Source organism: Phanerochaete carnosa (genome assembly GCF_000300595.1).
Source record: "Phanerochaete carnosa HHB-10118-sp unplaced genomic scaffold PHACAscaffold_6, whole genome shotgun sequence".
NCBI lineage: Eukaryota > Fungi > Basidiomycota > Agaricomycetes > Polyporales > Phanerochaetaceae > Phanerochaete > Phanerochaete carnosa.
Window position 1 is genome coordinate 3,510,986 of NW_006767633.1, and position 20,268 is coordinate 3,531,253.

The following is a 20,268-nucleotide window of genomic DNA, read 5'->3' on the forward strand; positions in this document are numbered from 1 at the left end:
TTTCGACCAGCCTAGTAGAAAAAGTATTAAATTCTCCTCCAGCTCGCTAGAAGCCCCGGAACTATCTTAAGTCTGAACGACCACCATCTCCTGAAGCAGCAACTTTACTCATAAAATCTCTCTGACTGGTCTACCGGAATGATGTCTCGACCTTCGACGTTTTTCGCCCGTTCCGTGTCTCTGCCTCGGCCCTGCCAGGTAGCGACGAAGCGTCCCAAAGGTCCCACTCGCGCCGACTCCGCACCGACGTCTGTACGTCGCACGGCGTTCATGCGCGGCACTAAGTATGGGGAAACTCGAACCATTATATTTGGTATGTTTGCGCCTCCACTTCCAGCACTGTTTCCTAACGTCCCCTCAGCCCACAGGACACTGCCCACTCGACCGCGCACCTCACCGGCACCTCCCACGTCCGTACACACAGAGCTCTTACTTGTCCTCATGCGCGCCCTGGCCGAACGGGGCGCTAGCTTCGACAGGCTCGAAGCAGTGGGTGTTACGCTGTCGTGTACCCTCAACGTGCCCGTCACGGTTGTGCGCCGGCCAGACGCTTTGACTTGCTATGTGGACGACCGCACTGGCCGCCGCAAATCTGTACGAGTACGTCGCGCACGCCGTGCCCGGGGCATCCCTGCGTCCGGAAGCGCCAACTTTGGCGCTATCTCTCCGCTTGCGCATGTTATAGAAGCGAGTGCATTCGCAGCCGCTGTGGCCGCGGTTGCATCGAACGGCGCGACACCGGAGGTGCTACTCGTATTCGCAGCTATGGCAATCTTCGGCACTTTTCACGCATTGATGCGCCAACTTGGCGCCAAAATCTTGCCCGAGCGGGTCTTTGCGTGCGTGTTTCCCTCATCTAGCGTTCGAATAGGTCTAACAGAATATCATAGGACCTCTGTGATGGTAGCCTTGAGCTGGTTGGCTCACACTCCGTTTGCTTCTACAGCATTGGCGAGCGGGATCGCGGGATACCTCCTCTGTATGTTGATACAGCACTTCATCCGATCATGTTACTGACTTAGCTGCGTCAGTATGCGCTGCTCTCACCCAGACACGTGTTAACCGTGGTGCATACACCACGAACACTCTGCAGGTCGGAGTCGCCGCGGTCTTCGGTGCCATGTACGCCCTCGCGCTCAGCCGAGGATTACCAGCGTACATGGACCTCTTCCTTTTTGCTAATATTTGGAGGCTTTCCGCCATAGCAGTGCCCATGGAGAGCCCTGCGGGCTTAGTTGACACATGGTTGCTGATATAACAGCCAGCGGTTTAAAGCATTTAGACATTTGCACGTGGGCTTATTGATTAGACCACTGAATTACCGTGGGAAATGTTTGTAGAACAGATTCTGTGCACTTTCTCTAAATATGAAGCCAGATGTTCAAGGTACGATTAAATACGCGACACGATTATCGTCGGCCTTCTGCGAATGCGAGGTCTCGCAGGTTGTTGTCTTAAGAAAGGGCGGTGTGGTTTGGCGCCGGCACCTCAGCGGTGTAAACGATCTATTGTATCTCTCGCACGAACGACAACTGCGTAAAGGCCATCAAAGGCGTGTCGGCTTCCATTCACCACACCATAAAGTAGCAGTTATATGCTGTACGCCCTACTGCAGGGTGAGATTATATTCGTAGCTCGCGAACTTTATCTCACGTACGACTACTGCAGGGTGCAATATATACTTCAGCTTTCTGCAGAATAACACCCTGCATTTTAGTCCAGTCGCCTGCGTTTTCGGGCTTGCTTCACAGGCGTCGACTGCATCGGCCCTATGAACTTGAATTCGCCGAATCCGCGCTCGGTCGGTGACGACTGCCCGTTCTCGATCGCAGGGCTGTACCCCGCATGCCAACCCTCCCCGCTATTCATGCTCTTCGCGCGCCGCGGGTCTACGATGGTGTAGCCTGATTCTACCGCCGTCTTGCCCGACTCGAGTGACATGTTCGGGCTCAGCGGTGTCGGCGATGAGTACCTCGGCCGCTGGAACATCGTGCGTTTCATGAACGGATCTGGCTGCCCTGGCGGTCCCTCTTCGTACGCGCTGTCGAGAGGCTGCTCGTGTGAGAGCTCGTCGAGCGAGTCTGGCTGGGACTCCACGATTGTGTCGCCTGAGTCCCCCCGCGCGTGGTCGCCTGGGCACAGCAAAGAGTAGAACACGCGCCACTGCGACTTTTCTTCGCTGTACGAAGCCTGATGGTTGCGCATGCACTTGGCAACGTCGCACAGCTTCTCCGGGCTGAGACCATTCGCAGGCTCGGGACACGTCGCGTCCTTGACCAACGCCTTGAAATTGCCCATTATCCGCTCTCGCGCTAAGGTCGTGAGTTAGCGACACGGTTGACCTAATAATATGATGACACCCACCATCCCGGCTGATGCATCGATGCCCCATTGCGGCGGCGAAGAGGCACGGGCAATTCGAGCCATCCGTGGTGCTCTCGTGTTCAGGTAAATGGCGGATAACCACAGCCATCGTCGCCTCGTCCTCCGCGCAGAGCTTCCACACTACGCCCGCGATCTTGTCGATGTCGCGTCGGGGGTCGTCGCGCCTCAGGCTGATATCTGGATCGTCATGCCTGAGGTCGTTGCGCTTCGGATCTTCGTGCCCTAGATCGTGGTCCTCAGGGGTCGCCCCAAAGCGCGTGAACGCATGGACGATGCAAGGGAGCGCATCGTCAAACCAGTTATCCCAAGTTTCCACGTTACACTCGCGCCGCCACTCGAGTTCCTCCGTAAGCTTGTCCACGAGCACCCGCGCGACAGCAACGACGCCCTTCACGCCGAGCCGGGAGGATTTGATAACGTCGTAGAGCGAGTCGCTGTACTGCGAAACAGTCCATCTGCCGAGCTCCAACATGCAGCGGATTACACAGTCTGGATCAAACGAGCTGAAGGTCTCGAAAGAGAGGTCGAGGATGTCCGCGAAGTCGTGAGGTGAGATACATCGTCCTCGCCGCCTTTGCCGTCCTTGCCGGTCCCGCTCTGGCCGCCCTACGAGCTGTAGAAGCTCGACCGTGTTCTCGGGATCGTAGAGCAACGCGTGGACGATAATTTTTGCCTCGCCCGGCTGGAACGTGTATCCCGAGCCCGACAGGACGATTTTCAGTATATCTTTCATCCAGTCCACCAGGCTCCGCTCGCGAGGGCTATCGTCATCGGGGTGAGCCGGGTGGACCATGTCCTGAACGATCGAATCCTCCATCACGTCCGCGAGAATGCCCGTCAGTCCGACCCATGCGACTTTGCTCATCGGTCGCAGATTTTGCAGCGGCAGCCTAGTGCGGGAGACTCTATCGCGCATGCGCCGGCCCATGACATCGAGGACGAAGTCAATGACTTCGGGGCCGCGGCTGCGTAGCTGCTGGATCTGCCCTCGATAGAAGCCGTCAATCAGGTTGTCATCGGCGAGCATCGCATCAACAGCAAGGAAGATGCGCAGATCACCCTTGGGGCTGGTAACGGCGTCTTCTTCCTCCTCGAACCAACCAAACTTCGTAGACCCGAATGGCTGGGAGAGCACGGAGTCAGAGTCGGAGTTATGAGAGTCATGGTGGGAACGTTGGCGCGCGAGATGAACGGCTCGTCGTATCCACTTGCGAAGGACCTTGAACGCGTTTACAAGGAAGGTAACTTTGTAGGGACACCGAGGGGAGAAGACGGGAGCAACAATCATGAGCAGGAATACGACCAGCCATGCGACAATGAGGGGCACGGTAGTCCAGCCGACATTTGAGTTGACCGAGAATGTGAAGTTGCAGAGTCCAAGGAAGAAGAGGCCGAGGGAGATTTGAAGCAGCAACGGCAAGACGGCGGCAATCTCGAGTACGTACCAGCCCTGCATGCCTTCGTGGCGGAACTGCCGGATACGGAGACGAGCCTGAGGCGAATAATAGTCGCCCGCGAGGTACTCATGTAGCCATTGCTTAACCAACATGGCCAGCGAGGCGGTGATGAGACTAATGATGAGACTTGAGAACCAAAGGGCATTGACGAGGACTGCAGACCCCAACGGTTCTGCTGAGCTTATGCTGGTGAGAACCTGATGGGTCGCGTTCGCAAACCTAGAGTTGATGGTGAAACTGGTCAGCTGCAGGGATATCTGGCGTAAGAGGGTGACGGTCTCTGTCGAGGTATCTGGTTGCAGGTTGTGATAGGATTCGATAACGAAGGCCGTGAGCACTGCGGAGAACAAACCAGCCTATAAGTGCGATTAGACCATGCGCTACGATATGCCAGAAGAGGGATACACACAAAGACGAGTAGAGTGTCGATATCCTCCTTACAGTTTTTCACCTTCCCTTTGTCAGCTTTGCGCACCACGCCGTCCATCTTTCTCCACTGAGTGTTGGGTACCCTCTGACGTTCTCTTTTGAGCTGAGATGGCGCGGGCTACGAATGCATTAGCTTGAGTAATGCAAATAATTCGAAAATCTTGACGCACCATCATACTTTCGCCAGATTTCAGCCCATTCTCATCCTCTGAGCTGGATGTCGAGCTGGAGGAGCTCGAGCTGCTGTCGATAATTTTCTTCTTCGCTCGCTGAAGCACTGTCAAGGTTGCGGACGTGCTTCGTCCATGGCGACCTATGCTCGGTCTCCGCGGTGCACCATACGTATCCGAATGATTGTCCCGGTCCTAGACGCACTTAGCCTCGTGAAAGCTAACTCATCTGACGATCGTGCACAAACCTGGGCACCACGCCCTTCTCGCCTTGCATGCATCGCGGGGTGGGGGGATCAGGTCGCTGAGGGTATGAGCCGCGTGGACTTCATATCTCCAGTATCGCACAGCTTCCAAGCATTCGAGATGCCAGAACACGGCTCCATCTTTCCTCCGGGAAAGGGTCCAGGAACATGAGGCCTGTAGCGCGGAGGATGTAGTGGCTGCTCGTAAGTCAAATGTGTCAGTCATCATGCATCAACGGCCGAGACTGCGCGGACTTGACCATGTGAACCGATGGCGCAACAGCCTTGGGCGGCGGCGGCTCGGTTCTCACGAATCCACCATCCTATCGCAAAGCGCTGGTAACTCGTAAGTAAGCGTCGAGTTCCGCTGGTTCTGAAGTCGTGGTGAGGGAACAGAACGATGAAACAGTCTACAGCGATGAAGCTAGTCAACAAGTGACCTATCTTTGTGGCGCGGTGACATCCGTAATACTTGGCTCGACCCCAGCGTAGGGTTTGCTCGCACCTGAACTTGACTCACCCCCCACAACGCAATGAAAGCCCGCCAAGACACTTGAGAGACTCGGCAAATTGGCGTTCCCAGCACCCGAGCATGACAACAGCATGTCCATGTGACGTATCCGACCTGAAACGCAAGGACACGACAAACTCTACCTTTCTCGCGTCTCTCTGGTATCTGCCCATCCCTCTTGCGCACCCTAGAGGCGGATCCAGGCATGGTCGGCGCAAGCGAAAGGCTGTGTTTTGCCGAAAAAGCCGCCGAAAACTGCGATCCATGGAAGACGAAGCGAGATAGCCGAGCAACATGTCGTGCAACGATGTTCACTTTTCTCGTCCTAATCACGACTACCGCTGTACTAGTTCTGCACAGATCATGGGCTTCACTCCTTTTTATCGGCAATATTAGCTATGCACACGAGCTCGAGCCTTTCTTCCATCTCGTCAAGACTCACGACGACCTCTGTATCGGCGGCACGTCACATTCGGGATACATAGGGCTTGAAGAAGACAGCGAAGACAAACCAAAGAGGTCGTTTTTCTGGTGCGTTCAAGTCAGTTAATGAATCATACTGTGGGCTTAATACGGCTTGCGCAAAGGTACTTCGAGGCGCAGAACAATCATGAGGACGCACCTGTCATGTAAGTGCTCTGTCTACTCTTTTTTTGCTTAAGGGTCTATCTCGTGTCATATTAGCTTGACAATCGGTGGGGGTCCTGGGAGTAGCGGGATGGCCAACCCTCTCTTCGGACGTGCGTGTTTGGCGCGACTTATTGCCCGTGGAAGCCATTAACCATCCCATAGAGTCGCATTGCAAGGTCACCGAGAACAAAACTACTGTCGCAAACCCGAACGCTTGGTCCGAAAACTACAATCTTGTCGCGCTCGACCATGTCAGTGCTTCTTTCCCTGATCGTTGAGCCAAATGGAGACGCTGACTGGGACATCCTGCGCAGCCTATAGGCGTCGGCTTCTCATACGGAACTCAAGTGAATAATTCTCGTGCGGCAGCATACGACGCGTACGACTTTTTGATCAAGTTCTTCCACCTGTTTCCGAAGCTAGCCAAGTAGGTTGCCTTGAGTGCCGGCGTATATATACGGTCTCAACTTACGCTCATAGCAACAAGCTCGTACTTGCAGGTGGCTCCTACGGAGGAGTAAGCTGTATGATTCCTCCTGAACCTCACTATTCTGATAACGTATCGTCAGACCTACATCCCACACATCGCAACAGTCATCCGCGAACAAAATGCCGCTCTCGCCGCGGGAGGAGGGGTGCCCGGCGCAACGCACCTCAACCTTGAAGCGATGATGGTCAGCAACCCCATGTCGGTACGTGCTTCATCCATCTATCTCCTTCAAACAACCCGTAACGAGCTCTGTAGGATCTCCTCACGCACAAGCGCTGGGCGTTGCAACAACGGTGCTACTACACCGACTTTTACAACACGTCAACGTGTAACGCCGCCTTCGAGCGACTTCCATTTTGCCTCGAGTCGATCCAAATGGCATATATGAACGACACCGTTGAGAATCGCGCCCTTGCCATGGCGGTTTGCGAAGATGTTTACCCGGACCGCGTACCTGGACGTAGCCTTGAGAATGTCAACCTCCGGGTACGTCACTCTCCGCAACTGCAGCTCTGTAGTGGCTGATCAGAGTGGGCAAATAGTGCGACGGAACTCTTGAGAACTGCACGCCCGAGACCACCTGGGCGTCCGACTTCATGAACCTGCCAGCTACGAAGGCCACGCTGGGCGTGCCAGAGCACCTCAATTTCTCCTTCGTGAGTCGGCAGGTACACAAGGAATTTGTTGCTGAGGGAGACATGTAAGCCGGTTCCCCGAGAATTGCAGCTACACTCTCATGGCATTGTATGCAGGGTTCAGCAAGCGTATCTACTCTACGAAGACTTGCTCAGGGCAGGTTACCGACTTTTACGTGGGTGCAGCGTTCTCCTCGAGTACGCCCGTCTAATCTTGTCATGTCCAGACTACATCGGCAAGCTCGATGCGAACTGCGCCTGGCCAGGCGTCCTCTCCATGGTTGGTTCTCTTCTTCAAACGTCCGTTTCTCCAGCCCACTAACTTCTGCTGCAGCTCCGCCTCGTCCGCTCTCAGTACCAGTCCGCCTTCCTCGCTGCGCCGGATCTGCCCTGGACAAGCGAAGACGCGACCGTGCGCGCCATTGGCCCCGGCGCGGGCAACTTCACGTACGTCCTCATGGGCAGTGCAGGGCATTTCGTGAGTCATCCCATCGTCGCCAGCAAGCTGGCGTTGATAGAAGTGTGCGATCACAGGTCACGGACGACCAGCCAGTGTTGGTGAAGAAGATACTGTATCACTGGGTGGAGAACGTGCCGTTCGAAGTTGAGCAAGACCAGAGCGGGGCGAGCTGAAGACTGTAGTTCCTATTTGCGGCAAGCACTACTCATCCGCTGGCTTGCACTTGCTCGATGGGCCATGGGCTCCTGAGGGGCCTCTACTATATATACTAATAGCCACCCATCATTGCATCATTACTTGGCCCATTGAGACATTCTGACGTCGCCTAGTGTTTTACACGCAAACTATGCTCGATATATACTTTTAGCATTTAATTCCAAAATTACAGGCCAATTGACCTTGATTTAAGTGAGGAATAAGAGAAACATCGGCAAATTCAGGCAAATCTGGGTCTGTCCATCGCACACGGGCACATGCTCTTGGGGCAGCTTGTTTACACGTAACTCGTTTCTTATACTACACTTACAGAGTGAGTTCTCCCGGATCTTGAGGTGAAATGACGAACATTAGAATACAAGTCGCCTCTTTGGGCGCCTCGTTACGTCCGACTGGCCGGGATTGACGCACTGGCGTCCTACGTTGCTCTCCCCAGCAAAATATACATAGGTCTGGTCCCGTTTTCTCTAAAAATTTGGTACTCTGAAACTGACGAGTTCATCTCTCTGGCAAGGGGTCTGCAGATTTTCCTGCCAGTATCTTGAATTCCTGGAGCAGGAGACGCTCCGTAGTCTAGAGCCGCCTGAGCGGCCAACAGTATGATCTGCCGCCAACATCAAGTCCTGCGTCCGACCTCTGGACGTCAGGTCAAACAAAGATGCGGGTAGGAGCATGCCTCAAGGCGCGCCCATGACTGAAAATTTTTCATTTCGGGTGGCTGCGTAATGCTCCGGAGGTCGCATATTGGCAAATGCCCGTCTTGCGAGGCATGCAAGGTTACCAGTGACCAGGTTTGTTACGTCCATTCACCCCACCATCGCATCCACCAATACATCTCATCTTATATACTTCACGGAGCATTCGCAATTGCCAAGCATTCGCCGTGTCAAATACCAGGGCGCGATGTGGATCTCCGTCGCGCACTGGTTCCTTGGTTGAAACAGCCGTCTGGTAGTCTGACGCTCGTGTACGAGGCATATAAGCTCTCCGGTGGCCAGACTCGTTGCTTCAGTCAACTTCACTCGACATCCATTCTCCGAGTCCACCATCGCATTCATCAATATGTCTCACTTTGTGATTACCGGAGTGCAGGGCGGCAGCACCGCGGATGCTGGCCCTCCCAACCGCCTTGAGATCAACGACTTCGTCAAGATTGAGGATCAATTCTCGCTCTACATTCAGGCACTGAGTTCGTACATCTTCTATTGTCTCTGGCTTATGTTGACAATGTCTTTCAGCGGCGATGTCTCAGGACACGCAAGGCGACCTTACGTCGTTCTTCCAGATCGGCGCCATTCACGGCCTGCCATACATACAATGGGACGGTTCGGGCGGGAAAGAGCCTGTCAAAAACTCACAGTGGGGTGGTTATTGCACCCACGGCTCTGTACTCTTTCCGACATGGCATCGTCCCTACGTTGCTCTCTTTGAGGTTCGTACCCACACTATGTCTGCCATGCATTGGGGAATGAGACTGATAGACCCCGCAGCAAGTTCTCCAGCAGCATGCCGCCACGATAGCAAAGACGTATACAGTTGACCAGGATCGTTGGAACAAGGCTGCTGCGGACCTCCGCGCGCCTTACTGGGACTGGGCGGTTAACTCCGTCCCCCCGCCAGAGGTCATCGCTGACAAGCAAGTCACGATCACCCTCCCTGACGGCACACGCGGCGCCGTCAACAACCCGTTATACGGCTATGTCTTCCACCCTATCGACCCCAGCTTCCCAGCACCGTACAACCAGTGGCAATCGACGCTGCGCCACCCAGCGTCCGATGGGCCGGATGCGCAGACGGACGTTCAGGCACTCACTGAGTGAGTGCTCTAAATGGCTCACTTCAGAGTAAACTTTCTGAATGTCTTTCCATAATAGCCAACTCCAATCTTCCCAGGATGACATTACGTCGAGCACTTATCGCCTGCTGACGCGCGTGCATACCTGGCCGGCATTCAGCAATCACAGCACTGACGATGGTGGCAGCGCCAGCAACTCTCTCGAGGCCATCCATGACGGCATTCACGTGTAAGCTCGATAGCCCACAGGTCCTTGGAATGTGGCTAATTGTCATGCAGCGATGTAGGCGGCGACGGCCAGATGGCGGACCCCTCGGTTGCAGGCTTCGACCCTATCTTCTTCCTGCATCACGCCAACGTGGACCGTATGTTGTCTCTGTGGTCGGCCCTTAACCCAGGCGTTTGGACGACAAACGGTCCTGCCGAAGGTAAGTAGTGCTCCCTCTTGATCCCACGGAGAACTGAACCTTGAGTGCCTAGGCGGCACGTACACGATTACGTCTAACGCTACTGTTGGCCCGACGACTCGTGCGTGCTTGTCTATTACCTTACTATCACCGCATCACTAACATCGCCGCTATAGAATTGACGCCATTCTGGGAATCGCAGTCCGGTTACTGGCTTTCATCGCAGACGACGGCGACGGGCAAGCTTGGCTACACCTACCCCGAGTTCAACGGTCTCAACGTGAGCGACCCGCGCGCAGTCAAGGCCGCCATTGCCAAGGCGGTTAACAGCCTGTACGGTGGCCCCAGTTTCGGTGCGTTTGCTGCCGCGGCGCCTGGTATCGCTGCCTTTGCGGCGCCCGCTGCCATTCACGCGACGCCTGCTGTCAGCAAGCTTGCCGCACCCCGCAATCCACAACCCAGCGCGGAATCAGCTCCAAACAGCGTTAGCGATGCGGCCAGTAGCTTGTACGATTGGGCGGTGCGGATCCACGTCAAGAAGTACGAGCTCAGCGGGAGCTTCTCCGTGCTTATTTTCCTTGGGCCGGTCCCCGAAGACCCGCGCGAGTGGCGCAGGAGCCCGTCCTTCGTCGGCGCGCATCACGCGTTTGTCAACTCCTCTGCAAGCCAGTGCGCGAACTGCCACAACCAGGCGGCTGCCGGTTACGTCACCGAGGGCTTCGTTCACCTCAACACAGCAATCGCGCGTCTGTCCGAGATTCATTCCTTCGAACCCTCCGTCGTCGAACCGTACCTCAAGCGCGAGCTCTCGTGGCGCGTTGTGCGCGCGAACAAGACCGCTGTCGACCTCAACGATGTGCCCTCACTGGAGGTCGTTGTTTGTGCCACTCAGCTCACACTCCAGCCCGGCGCTGACCTCCCGGAGCATGGCACGCCGCAGTATTTCACTGGGATCACGGCTGGTCGCCAGGGTGGTGCGAGGACCGAGTAGGTGAGGTCTAGCGACGAAGCACACGAGCAGAACAATCTTGACTCCCATTGTAGAAAGATATTCAGCGCTAACATTGTACACTAGCTGCTGGCCGTGTCTATTGCTTCCTATCTGTTGCCCCCGCAGATACCGCTGTGCTTCCTGTGACTTCGATTTTACGCATGTCTAGTACTGTACCCATAGTTCAGAATGATCTGGCCCTTGATCGAGAGGCTCAACGACCACGAGAAAGCGTGTTTGTGCTTATTCCCAGACTCGCATGGAGCTGGAAGAGTCTTCCCCTTTCCCCTTCACCTCGCTTTTACTTTTGAACTTTGCCCCTTCGGGTACCAACCTAAGTCATTGGGTATAGTATTCTTGCGACGACTGCAAGCCGAGCATAAATTATACTGCTGAACTTATTGAGCTGAACCATATCTCTGGGCATCCGGACGGACTATGACCGCCCTTGTCCACAGTTATAATAGCCCCACATATACCGACGAACGACCTCTCACTGGCACTCTACTAAGCCAAAACCTGACGAGTTTGCGCCGCCGTTCAGAGCTACTCAATCGTTCCACCAGGCCTTGAAGATAGTGTGGGCGAGGGTTTACCATACCGTGTATTAGTTTGCTAATGCGTGTTCGAGTAGTCAGCTGGTTACCCATCCCAAATAATGCGCTGAATACAGCTCGTCTGAGAATTTCTCGAGGCGCAGGGCCATTATGAGGGCGCACCTGTCATATAAGTACTGTTCTGTCTGCCCCGCTTCTTTCAAGTTGCTTTAAGGTCAATCTCTTGACCTGCCAGCTTAACAATAGATACCTGGAGGTACCGGTAGCGATGGAATGTCTTATCCTCTTGTTTAACGTGCGTGGCCGGTACGATGTAGTATGCTGTCTGTGGGGTCATTAAGTCTCTTATCTCGTCGCCCTCAACTACGTCGATGCTTTGTCCGCTTATAGAGCCAAGCAGAGATACTGACCGAGACTTCCTGCGCACCATGCAGCCTGGCTCTTATTCACAGCACGCGGGACCTCGCTGTCCCCTTAAACTAAGCTACCATCTCGAGGGGAAAAACAACGGAGTTACATAGTAAACACGCAGTGTTACGAGCCGCGAACACGCGAGACATGCTCGTCCACCGGCTGTGGCCGGAATAACAAGCGGTTTTGTCTACACCGCGCTCACCGAATACCTGCAGTTTTGCTCAGTCTCCCGGACAGATCAACATGGACGAAATGAACGCAGCAATCGCGGCGACGAGGCCTGTGGTCGGAAGAAGATGGCATGAAAATTTATTTTCAAATTCTCTTTGATTCGTATCCTACAGCCCTTTGTCGTACTTATTCATAAGCTCGTTCTTCCTGACGTCTGTCGCAAAGTTGCTCTGCACGCCCTCCTTCCAACTCGGAACCTCGAACGTGCTAGTGTGGCACCACGGTTTGAGCGCGAGTTCCTTCTCGATTGTCCCTGCGAAGCACGACGCCCACTCGAGCCGCGGGAACGCGCGCACAGTCGCCTCGATGAGGGGCGTGCTGATCAAGTTTGCACGAAGTCCGACATTGTCTGGCAGGGCTCAATGAACGGGAGCGACGAGCAAAGAAAAAAGGGGAGACGCACCGATGATAGTCGCAAGCTGCAATACCTGTCCGACCGCCGTGATGTTTCCGCCCTTGACAAAGATATCTTGGTGGCGTATGACCGCTTCGCAGACCGCGTCCGCGAGGTCCTCCTCTCCGCCGTGCTCGAGGATGAACTCGCGCGCGACTATCCCGCCCTTGAACTCGAACGACATCTTCGTCGTCGCCAAGTACCGGTCTGCTGTACCGATGTCGTGGAACAGGCAGCTCAGGTAGTATGCCTCAAGGTCGTAGCGCCACTCGGGAAAGTGCTTCCGAACGAGGGCCGTGCCTATGTGCACTGTTCAGGATATGGTCATGGAGGAGAGCATGAAGGCGCGCACCGTAGATGTACACTCGGTGGCTGTGGTTAAATGTCGGCCTGTTGAGCTCTTTCTCCACAAAGGTTTTGCTACGGCGCACGAGTTCGCTGTCGGGGAAGGGCAGCTCATCGAGTACATATTCAGCTTGCTGCGGGTTAGGTCCGCCAGCAGTAAGGTGGCCTGCAAGCAAGACGTCCGGGTCGCGCGGGACAGGGGTATAGCCATATTTCTCAATGTTCTCGAGTCGCTCCATGATCGTCGGATGTGCTGGGGGGAAAGATTGTAGTGCCTGTGTGAGAAAGAGGACAGGGGGTCGACGCGTTCTTATATCACGCTTCGGCCCTCGTATCCGAACTTCAAAGAGCGCGTAAAGTAGAAGCACATGTGCGAAGATGCAGAATGTCGTCACTGGTGGGCGCCGTCATATAGGGGTGGGCAGGCTAGTGATAGGCATGACTATCTGAACTAGGCGTAGACGTAGTGAGCCAAACGAGCCTGTCGACCAAATACTTTCTGCTGAGCTAGATCTGATCGTTATCGCAGACAGTATAATCAGCAAGACCGCAGATATCGCCATTACGAGCATCCTCCAGGAACTTCAATAGCCTCGGTAGTCAATGGGCCGATATACCACAGCAGCGACAGTGGGGAATGAGCTCCGGTATAGTTTCACGGGTGCGGGGGAAGGTAGCGTTCAAGAACCTCGACGGTGGGGCACAGAGTACTCGAGGAAAAGGCAGCAAGGACGCCGCACAGAGGTCGCCGGTCCAGAGGCCGAGAAGATGGCACGAAAAGGCTCGCAAAGATTCATACACGCGGCCTGCGAAAGGCGTGCCTATTGTTGAGAGGGCGCATGTGAAACGACGAGATAACCACGCACCGACAAATGCCCCTCAAATCCCTCTTCGGTCTGCATGTACATCCTTCGCGAGCACGACGGAAACTCCGCACCCAACATGAGCTTGAGCAGCGTGCTGATTCTTGGGCCGTAGATGCGTGGCGTGAAGCACGCCTATTTCTAGCTGGTGGTCGTCACTTGAGGTGCGGAAGGGGATCCCAGCTGCAGTGCATGTTGTACAGAGCCATTTCCGTGGAGGCCTAATGGTGATGATGACGACAGAATCAAAGTGCTGGAGCGGGGGAGGCCGAAAAAACGGCCTCGTCGGGAACGATCAATTGTCCCGCCCGGTCACGTGGTAGTCCCCGCCACCCCGAATGCTGTGTGCCAGCCGCAGTTCACGATGTCATCTGTCGGGCAGGGACGTGGGGACACGGCGACCGAGAGGGAATGTAGATTACGAGTGCCCGAGTACGCAAAAAGGCCGAATGGCGCACCACAGCATTGCCATGGCAGAGTAACCAGTTTGAGCTTATTGCCGCAAGTTTCCGGTGCGGTGTTCGTCTCGTCTCGACTTGAAACGAGCGTCCACCTTCCTCTATCATATATCCGCTCACGACCTTTCACGCGGCATCGACAGGCATCGTGCCTCCTCATTTCCCCTGCTGCGTCTGTTCCCTCGATTCTCGTCTGGCTACCGGATTCCTTGGGATTTGTATCATCGACACCGTGTATCCGCTCCACTCGGGGTCTTAAACCCTTCACGCCCATAGCCTCTTTGCGCTCACGACCACCCGTAACGACCTCACAAACTTGTACCACCACCACCACCACCACTACCACCCTCAGGACTCGTTGGACTCTACCAGACTCCACCGATGTCATCCTCAATATCGCCGACCAGAACGGCTACGGCTTCTGCTTCGGCCTCGAGTACTGCTGCGGCAAGCTTTCAAGCACCCGCAAGTCTCAAGGTCTGTGTCGTCTGACTCTGTATATTCCTCACTGGCGGGCAGCGAAGCGAAATCTTCGTGCAGTGGTCGGTCCTGCTTGACGATCCTTGCTTGCAGAGGCCGGCTCTCTTGCTGCCTGGATGTGACAGTAACAGTCGCGGCATTGCGCATCTCTGGACACAAGGGCCCGCGCAAATGGCCGCCCCCAACGCTGAGTGTTGTGCTTTGCCACGCTCCTCCTCCTCCCAGGGCGGACTCGGCTCGCCAGCCCTCCACTCCCCCTAAGCTGCTATGCTAACGTATGTCTCACCTAGATTGTAGGCGTTGTCCTTGCCATAGCGTCCGGCTGTCTCATCGGAACCAGCTTCGTGTTCAAAAAGAAAGGCCTGTTGCGGTCGCAAGCAGGCGGAGTAGCAGGCGAGGGAGTAGCATATCTCAAGTCTCCACTATGGTGGCTGGGAATGACCAGTGCGTCCGCTAGCCCTCTTCTCCAAATTCATACTGAATCTCCTGGCCCGAAGTGATGATTGCTGGCGAACTGTGTAACTTTGCAGGTATGTCCGCTAGATATATATCCGGAGAAAACACATCCAAAGCTATAATTTGCAGCGTACGCCTTCGTCGAAGCGATCATCGTAACACCCATGGGCGCACTCTCCGTCGTCATCTCCGCTATTCTTTCCTCCCTCTTCCTCAACGAGAAGCTCACGCTCTTCGGTTGGGTCGGCTGTTCACTCTGCATCGTGCGTCCCCTCTGTTCACTTCTGCCGACCTGCTCCGTTCGTCGCCCCAGCTAACAGAAGACCCCTCACAGGTTGGCTCCGTCATCATCGCGTTGAATGGCCCCTCAGAGCCGTCCGTAGGGCAAATTACAGAATTTCAGAAGCTCTTCCTTAGTCCGGGCTTCCTCGTATGGGGCAGCGTCCTCATCGTTGTTGCGCTCGTCATCGTGTTCTACTTCGCGCCTCGGTAAGCCGCCCATTAACACCTTCCGCGCACCGGGAAGCAAGCACTAATGCATTGTGTTTCTCGCCGGCGCCCGTAGATATGGTAAGAAGAGCATGCTCTGGTACATCATGGTGTGCAGCATGATTGGCGGCATCAGCGTCTCCGTCACCACCGGCCTCGGTTCTGCCATCGTCACGACAGCGATGGGCGACAACCAGGTGCGCCCCACTCTGTCCCGGTGTAGCTTCCGCCTAAAGTGGAACCGTGGCAGTTCAAACACTGGTTCATATACTTCTTGATAGTGTTTATCGCGATAACTCTGAGTCAGTTTTGATCTAAGACAGTGAATGCGGGACGTTTATTGACAACGGGCATACAGTTACGGAGGTGTATTATTTGAATATGGCGCTGGCGCTTTTCAACACTGGTTAGTTCTGTCGCCCATAGTCCAACGTTCATGTGCGCTGACATACCCTTCTGCAGCAATGGGTAAGGCATCTTCTCAAGCCGCTGCCGTCTGGACGCTGACCTTATCTGACCTCCAGTTACTCCAACTTACTACGTGATATGTAAGCCGTTGCTCTACGCTCGCGACTGCCTCGCTAATCACATCTATAGTCACATTCTTCTCAATCGTTACCACTATCGTCCTTTTCAAAGGCTTATCTGCCCCGGCAACCCAGATCATCACGCTCGTCATGGGCTTCCTTGTCATCTGCTTCGGCATCACCGTCCTGCAGCTCTCCAAGATTGATCCAACGCAGTTGAAGGTTCCTGGCCTCGATCGCCGCTCGACGATGCTCCTCCAGGCGGCACGCAGCAACACTGCTGGCGTCGACGAGAAGAACCTCACTGCACTCGAGGAACCGGGCATTGACACGCTCCGCGGTAGCTTCGGCGCAATGGGCAGTATCATACGCGCGCGTACCGCACGGCGCATGAGCATGTCAAGTCGCGCTACCAACACGAGCTTGCGGAATCGACACGGACCCAGCCTTAGCGAGGACGAGCAGCCGCACTATAACGCCATGGGCGGCCCTGGCGATCAGCTCGCGGGCCTGAAGAGACACCAGCTATACGACCCGCCTATGCCCGCCTCAGACAACATCTCGCTCGCGAGTGACCTCGTGTCGCCGCGCAAACAGACTATCAAGTTTGGCAATGAAGATATCGTCCACAGCTATCCTGTACCCGGACGCGACGCGTTGGACGCGCAGGCGACGCACGAACACAGGAGCGCAATATGGAGCGGACCACCGCAGCTGCCGGTAGGTGCACACTAGCCAAGGGCACTCCACGTTACGCTGACTCTGTCTCGTAGGAGCGTCCCGAGGAAGACGACAAGTCTAGCTTCTCAAGTACATTGGAGGAGATCGGAGCTCCCAGTCTGCGCTCGGCGCCACCAACGGTGTACGAAGACCCGTATCGACCGCGTGCGGCAGACCCATTCGCAGAGTCGCCGTCGACGGTAACGGTCTCGAGCTTCCCTAGCTTCTCATCGAGCGTCGCAACGGTAGGCCGTCCTGGCTCGCAAGTAAGCGTCGACGAAGCGTTCATCGGCGCACGGCAGGATGTTGTACCCTCTGTCGGTGAACGCGAGTCGCGCGGGCACCATCAGCGCCTCTTTGGACGCCCGACGAGTGGACGAGACTATCCGCGGGGCGACAGCATCGACGACCGCGAGGAGAGTGAAAGCTTGTGGCGAAGGCGAAGCGATGAGGAGAGCTTGTCAGACCGGGACTACCCTCCAGAAGGGAGTGTAAGACTTGTGTCGGCAAGCCGAGGGTCAGGTCGAGTGTAAGGTATAGATTTTGGTAGCGCAACGCTGGACTATCCCTTTTTTTTCGCATTTGTCGCTGTTAGTTATACTATACTCGGGATTTGTGACTTGTGTAAAATGCTGCTCGAGGATGTACCTTATTACCATTCGGACTATCTCCATTGTCGGTTGCGGCTACTTGTCACGTAATTTTGTGCCGGCTCAGCTTGGCTGGCTCGAACGCATGCCCTAGGCCGCTACGCTCTCATCAGCTGGAACATTATTGTAATTACCCCGCTTGGGCCAGTGGCGCTGAAACTGGCATAATCAAATTGCGAGATATGGTCGAGGCTATGAGCGTACAGCCGTCAGCTCCCTGCAGGTAGTGCCTGCTTTCATTTCACTATTGCTATGCCAAGAAGCATTCATATGTATAGCCAGTCGACGAAGATAACAAAGTCCCATTAAATATACCAATAGCAAACATAAATATCGAACCGAGGTATGGCAGCCATATCCTCAGCTATCCATACACGTCTCCCTCCTCGTCACATACACTCCTCCATGTCTTTCTTCATCTGAGTGTGGCAGCGCAGACGGTGTCGAATAGCTCGATGCAAGCAATGGGATGCCTGACTTCTTGGAGATGAAATTTGCCGCGCATGTCTCTGATTGTCCTGGGATGTGAGTAAGGTTGCCCCAGCCAGCAGCTCGCCGGCCCTCCTCCGTCACCCGGTATACAGCGGTCGCGCTCAAACGGAACTCTCCGCTCACCTACACAGCCTGTTAGCTGCATCAATAATAAGCCGGAGGGCCCGATCGCACCTGCGCCGCAGAGTCCGTGTCATCATCGCCCACTCCTTGCGCAGTGTACACCTTCGCGCCCCTGCGTCTGCCATTGCGGATAACCTCGACCAAGCCAAGGCGCACGCAGTGCGCGAGCATATTTCCGGCCTCGTCCACACTCAAAAGAGACGTCAGGTCGAGAAGCCAGTTCACAGCGTCCGGCGCCTTGAAGCAGACGTCCGGCGTCGTCCCTGCACTGTCGACCAGAGGGACGCCTGCAGAATATTGATTGTATTTTCCGACAGCATCCGTTGAAGAAGCCTGGGAAGCGCGGTTTGAGGTACGTCCCGCAAGCTGCCGAAAGGCAGCCCGAACGACCGTCGCAGATATGACGACTTCGTCGTCGTCCCACCGACGCACGAGGTGCAGGAGCGTTGTACACACGGGTTGCACAGCAAGAAGTCGGACAACAGCAGGCTCTCCGCTTCCTTTACTGCCATCTGCAGTGAAGTTATGCTTGACCGAGAAGGACTCACCACCACTTCTGGCGGCGAATTGCTCGACGACATGCAGACCCTTGGGCGTGAGGGTGTAAACGCTGCTCCGCACGAATGTGCGCGATTGCGGGTCCGTGACAGCTTCAACAAGCCGTGCGGCCATAAAGAGCTCGCACAGCCGCCGCGCTGCATCTGGCGCGAAACTGTACGCGACGGTTTTTGCTGCTGCCACACCGGATTCTGCAGGGGCTTGAGGGCCGGGTAAGCGTTGCGAGACTTTGAGATCTGCGAGTATACGCATGGCCTCATCGCTGCAAAGGCGATATAAGACTGAGGGTAAGGAGGAGTAGTGGACCCTACGTACAATACGAATGCATTGTTGTACTTCGTGAACCAGCGGTATGTGGTATGCAGAGGGAGGGCAAGAGCGAAAGTTGCATAGATGTTAAGCAAGCTCTGCAAGGTGCGACGTGTTTGAGTTTGCATCGATACAAGAGAGAATAGCGAACGCACTCGGAGAAATGGTCTCCCCGCCTTTGTTACTTTCAATACTCCCTTGCGTGAAGATGCCGCGCCGGTTTTCACCACTGTGGGAGCCATGGGGTCTGAGGTGCGCCTAGAGACAGGGAAACAGACAAGAGACAAGCTATGTGCACTGCCAGAATCAGACTATCAGCTAGTATCGTCACGTAACTGGGCGGTGAGACCGTCAGTACCTGATCGCATCCCTGATCAGTCTGTTAAATCTTAGCCTGCTATATAACGTTCTGCCTACACTAGGCACAAGTATCGCTACTAGTCTGCATCTATATAGAGTTCGTTGGCTCGCAAGTTTGAAGTCGTCTACAACTGAGCTGGCTGAAGATAGTGTGCAAGGCAGGATCCCCGATAATCCTACGCGATATCGCAACGATGCGTGAGCGCTTATGCGCAGCGCGTCAACTCTCTTTCTCTCTACCACCGTCATTGTTGTCTTGTTCACCCCTCACACTTGACTATATTGCAGATATCAGTTATAGGCTGCATCGCAGGTTAGGAAATGCCCAGGGATGGGCGCCTATACACAGGGACGGGTGCCTATACACAGGTATGCTCTCTCTTGCTAGGGTTTAAGGTTATGAGCACTGGTAGGGGTCGGTAGGGGCCGTTTCGAGCGCCGACCCCTGCCCTTGACGCTGGCTGCTACCGTTTGACACTCACTTCTGACGCAGTGCGTGGCTGCCAGTGGCGACTGCATGTGTGCAGAGAGGCGGCCAAGTACATCAGAGTGGCTGTGGTCAGCATGCTTCAGAGAGTGACCGCCAGTGGCGACTGCGTATTTAGTGGGGAAGCAGCAGAGTAGTTGTGGTCAAACCTCACCAGCTATATGCAGATGCCAGTGGCGACCGCACGTTGGCAGGGAGACATTAAAGTACCTTTGGTCATAACCTTGCAAATTGGTTAAGGTGTCCAGTGGTGAACATATATGAGTGAAATTAGTCGAGCAGCAATAGCCAATCTTACGCTCTATATGGCTGCCAATGGCAACCACATATGTGTTTTGTTGTTGTTTGTGGGAAAACAGCACAAATAGCTTTGGTTAACCTGGAGGGCTGCATGTGGCCGCCAGTGGCGACCACATATGCGTTTTGTTGTTGTTTGTAGAAAAACAGGACAATCAGCTTTGGTCAACCTGGTGGGCTGCATGTGGCCGCCAGTGGCGACTGCACATTTGCAGGAAGAAGTTAAAGTGCCTTTGA

The 20,268-nt window shown here is 55.0% G+C and overlaps 8 protein-coding genes across 8 annotated transcripts; 4 read left to right on the forward strand and 4 right to left on the reverse strand.

The window, feature by feature from the left end:
• Positions 1-141: 141 nt before the first annotated feature.
• On the forward strand, positions 142-1,258 carry PHACADRAFT_197349 (uncharacterized protein; the record flags this gene model as incomplete). The annotated part of the gene is made up of 4 exons (XM_007397528.1): positions 142-313; positions 362-839; positions 891-979; positions 1,032-1,258. 4 exons carry the CDS (start codon positions 142-144, stop codon positions 1,256-1,258), a joined length of 966 nt encoding a protein of 321 aa, XP_007397590.1.
• Positions 1,259-1,713: 455 nt separating this feature from the next.
• PHACADRAFT_30045 (uncharacterized protein) lies at positions 1,714-3,673 on the reverse strand (the record flags this gene model as incomplete). Its single annotated transcript, XM_007396496.1, has 2 exons — positions 1,714-2,312; positions 2,365-3,673. 2 exons carry the CDS (start codon positions 3,671-3,673, stop codon positions 1,714-1,716), a joined length of 1,908 nt encoding a protein of 635 aa, XP_007396558.1.
• Positions 3,674-4,057: 384 nt separating this feature from the next.
• PHACADRAFT_60661 (uncharacterized protein) lies at positions 4,058-4,371 on the reverse strand (the record flags this gene model as incomplete). The annotated part of the gene is made up of 2 exons (XM_007397529.1): positions 4,058-4,198; positions 4,252-4,371. Coding segments are annotated over 2 exons (261 nt in total), but the record flags the coding sequence as incomplete, so codon positions are not given.
• Positions 4,372-5,504: 1,133 nt separating this feature from the next.
• PHACADRAFT_197351 (uncharacterized protein) lies at positions 5,505-7,585 on the forward strand (the record flags this gene model as incomplete). Its single annotated transcript, XM_007397530.1, has 13 exons — positions 5,505-5,728; positions 5,785-5,826; positions 5,882-5,937; positions 5,990-6,078; positions 6,142-6,254; positions 6,308-6,344; positions 6,397-6,519; positions 6,573-6,803; positions 6,860-7,017; positions 7,070-7,128; positions 7,180-7,232; positions 7,287-7,430; positions 7,487-7,585. The coding sequence occupies 13 exons, from the start codon at positions 5,505-5,507 to the stop codon at positions 7,583-7,585; spliced, it is 1,428 nt and encodes a 475-aa protein (XP_007397592.1).
• A 1,092-nt stretch (positions 7,586-8,677) lies between these two features.
• On the forward strand, positions 8,678-11,044 carry PHACADRAFT_259085 (uncharacterized protein). Its single transcript, XM_007397531.1, has 7 exons — positions 8,678-8,817; positions 8,867-9,060; positions 9,119-9,444; positions 9,503-9,652; positions 9,703-9,851; positions 9,904-9,951; positions 10,007-11,044. The coding sequence occupies exons 1-7, from the start codon at positions 8,691-8,693 to the stop codon at positions 10,819-10,821; spliced, it is 1,809 nt and encodes a 602-aa protein (XP_007397593.1). The 5' UTR covers positions 8,678-8,690; the 3' UTR covers positions 10,822-11,044.
• A 1,046-nt stretch (positions 11,045-12,090) lies between these two features.
• PHACADRAFT_259087 (uncharacterized protein) lies at positions 12,091-13,418 on the reverse strand. The gene is made up of 3 exons (XM_007397532.1): positions 12,770-13,418; positions 12,427-12,717; positions 12,091-12,372 (listed from the first exon to the last, which is right to left on the reverse strand). The coding sequence occupies exons 1-3, from the start codon at positions 12,999-13,001 to the stop codon at positions 12,131-12,133; spliced, it is 765 nt and encodes a 254-aa protein (XP_007397594.1). The 5' UTR covers positions 13,002-13,418; the 3' UTR covers positions 12,091-12,130.
• Positions 13,419-14,437: 1,019 nt separating this feature from the next.
• Positions 14,438-17,447, forward strand: PHACADRAFT_259088 (uncharacterized protein). The gene is made up of 12 exons (XM_007397533.1): positions 14,438-14,560; positions 14,854-15,007; positions 15,061-15,093; positions 15,149-15,282; positions 15,354-15,508; positions 15,585-15,705; positions 15,759-15,810; positions 15,867-15,914; positions 15,971-15,976; positions 16,033-16,056; positions 16,106-16,755; positions 16,809-17,447. The coding sequence occupies exons 1-12, from the start codon at positions 14,465-14,467 to the stop codon at positions 17,286-17,288; spliced, it is 1,953 nt and encodes a 650-aa protein (XP_007397595.1). The 5' UTR covers positions 14,438-14,464; the 3' UTR covers positions 17,289-17,447.
• Positions 17,448-17,724: 277 nt separating this feature from the next.
• PHACADRAFT_185750 (uncharacterized protein) lies at positions 17,725-19,229 on the reverse strand. Its single transcript, XM_007397534.1, has 4 exons — positions 19,043-19,229; positions 18,894-18,985; positions 18,072-18,840; positions 17,725-18,020 (listed from the first exon to the last, which is right to left on the reverse strand). Exons 1-4 carry the CDS (start codon positions 19,127-19,129, stop codon positions 17,766-17,768), a joined length of 1,203 nt encoding a protein of 400 aa, XP_007397596.1. The 5' UTR covers positions 19,130-19,229; the 3' UTR covers positions 17,725-17,765.
• Positions 19,230-20,268: the final 1,039 nt, after the last annotated feature.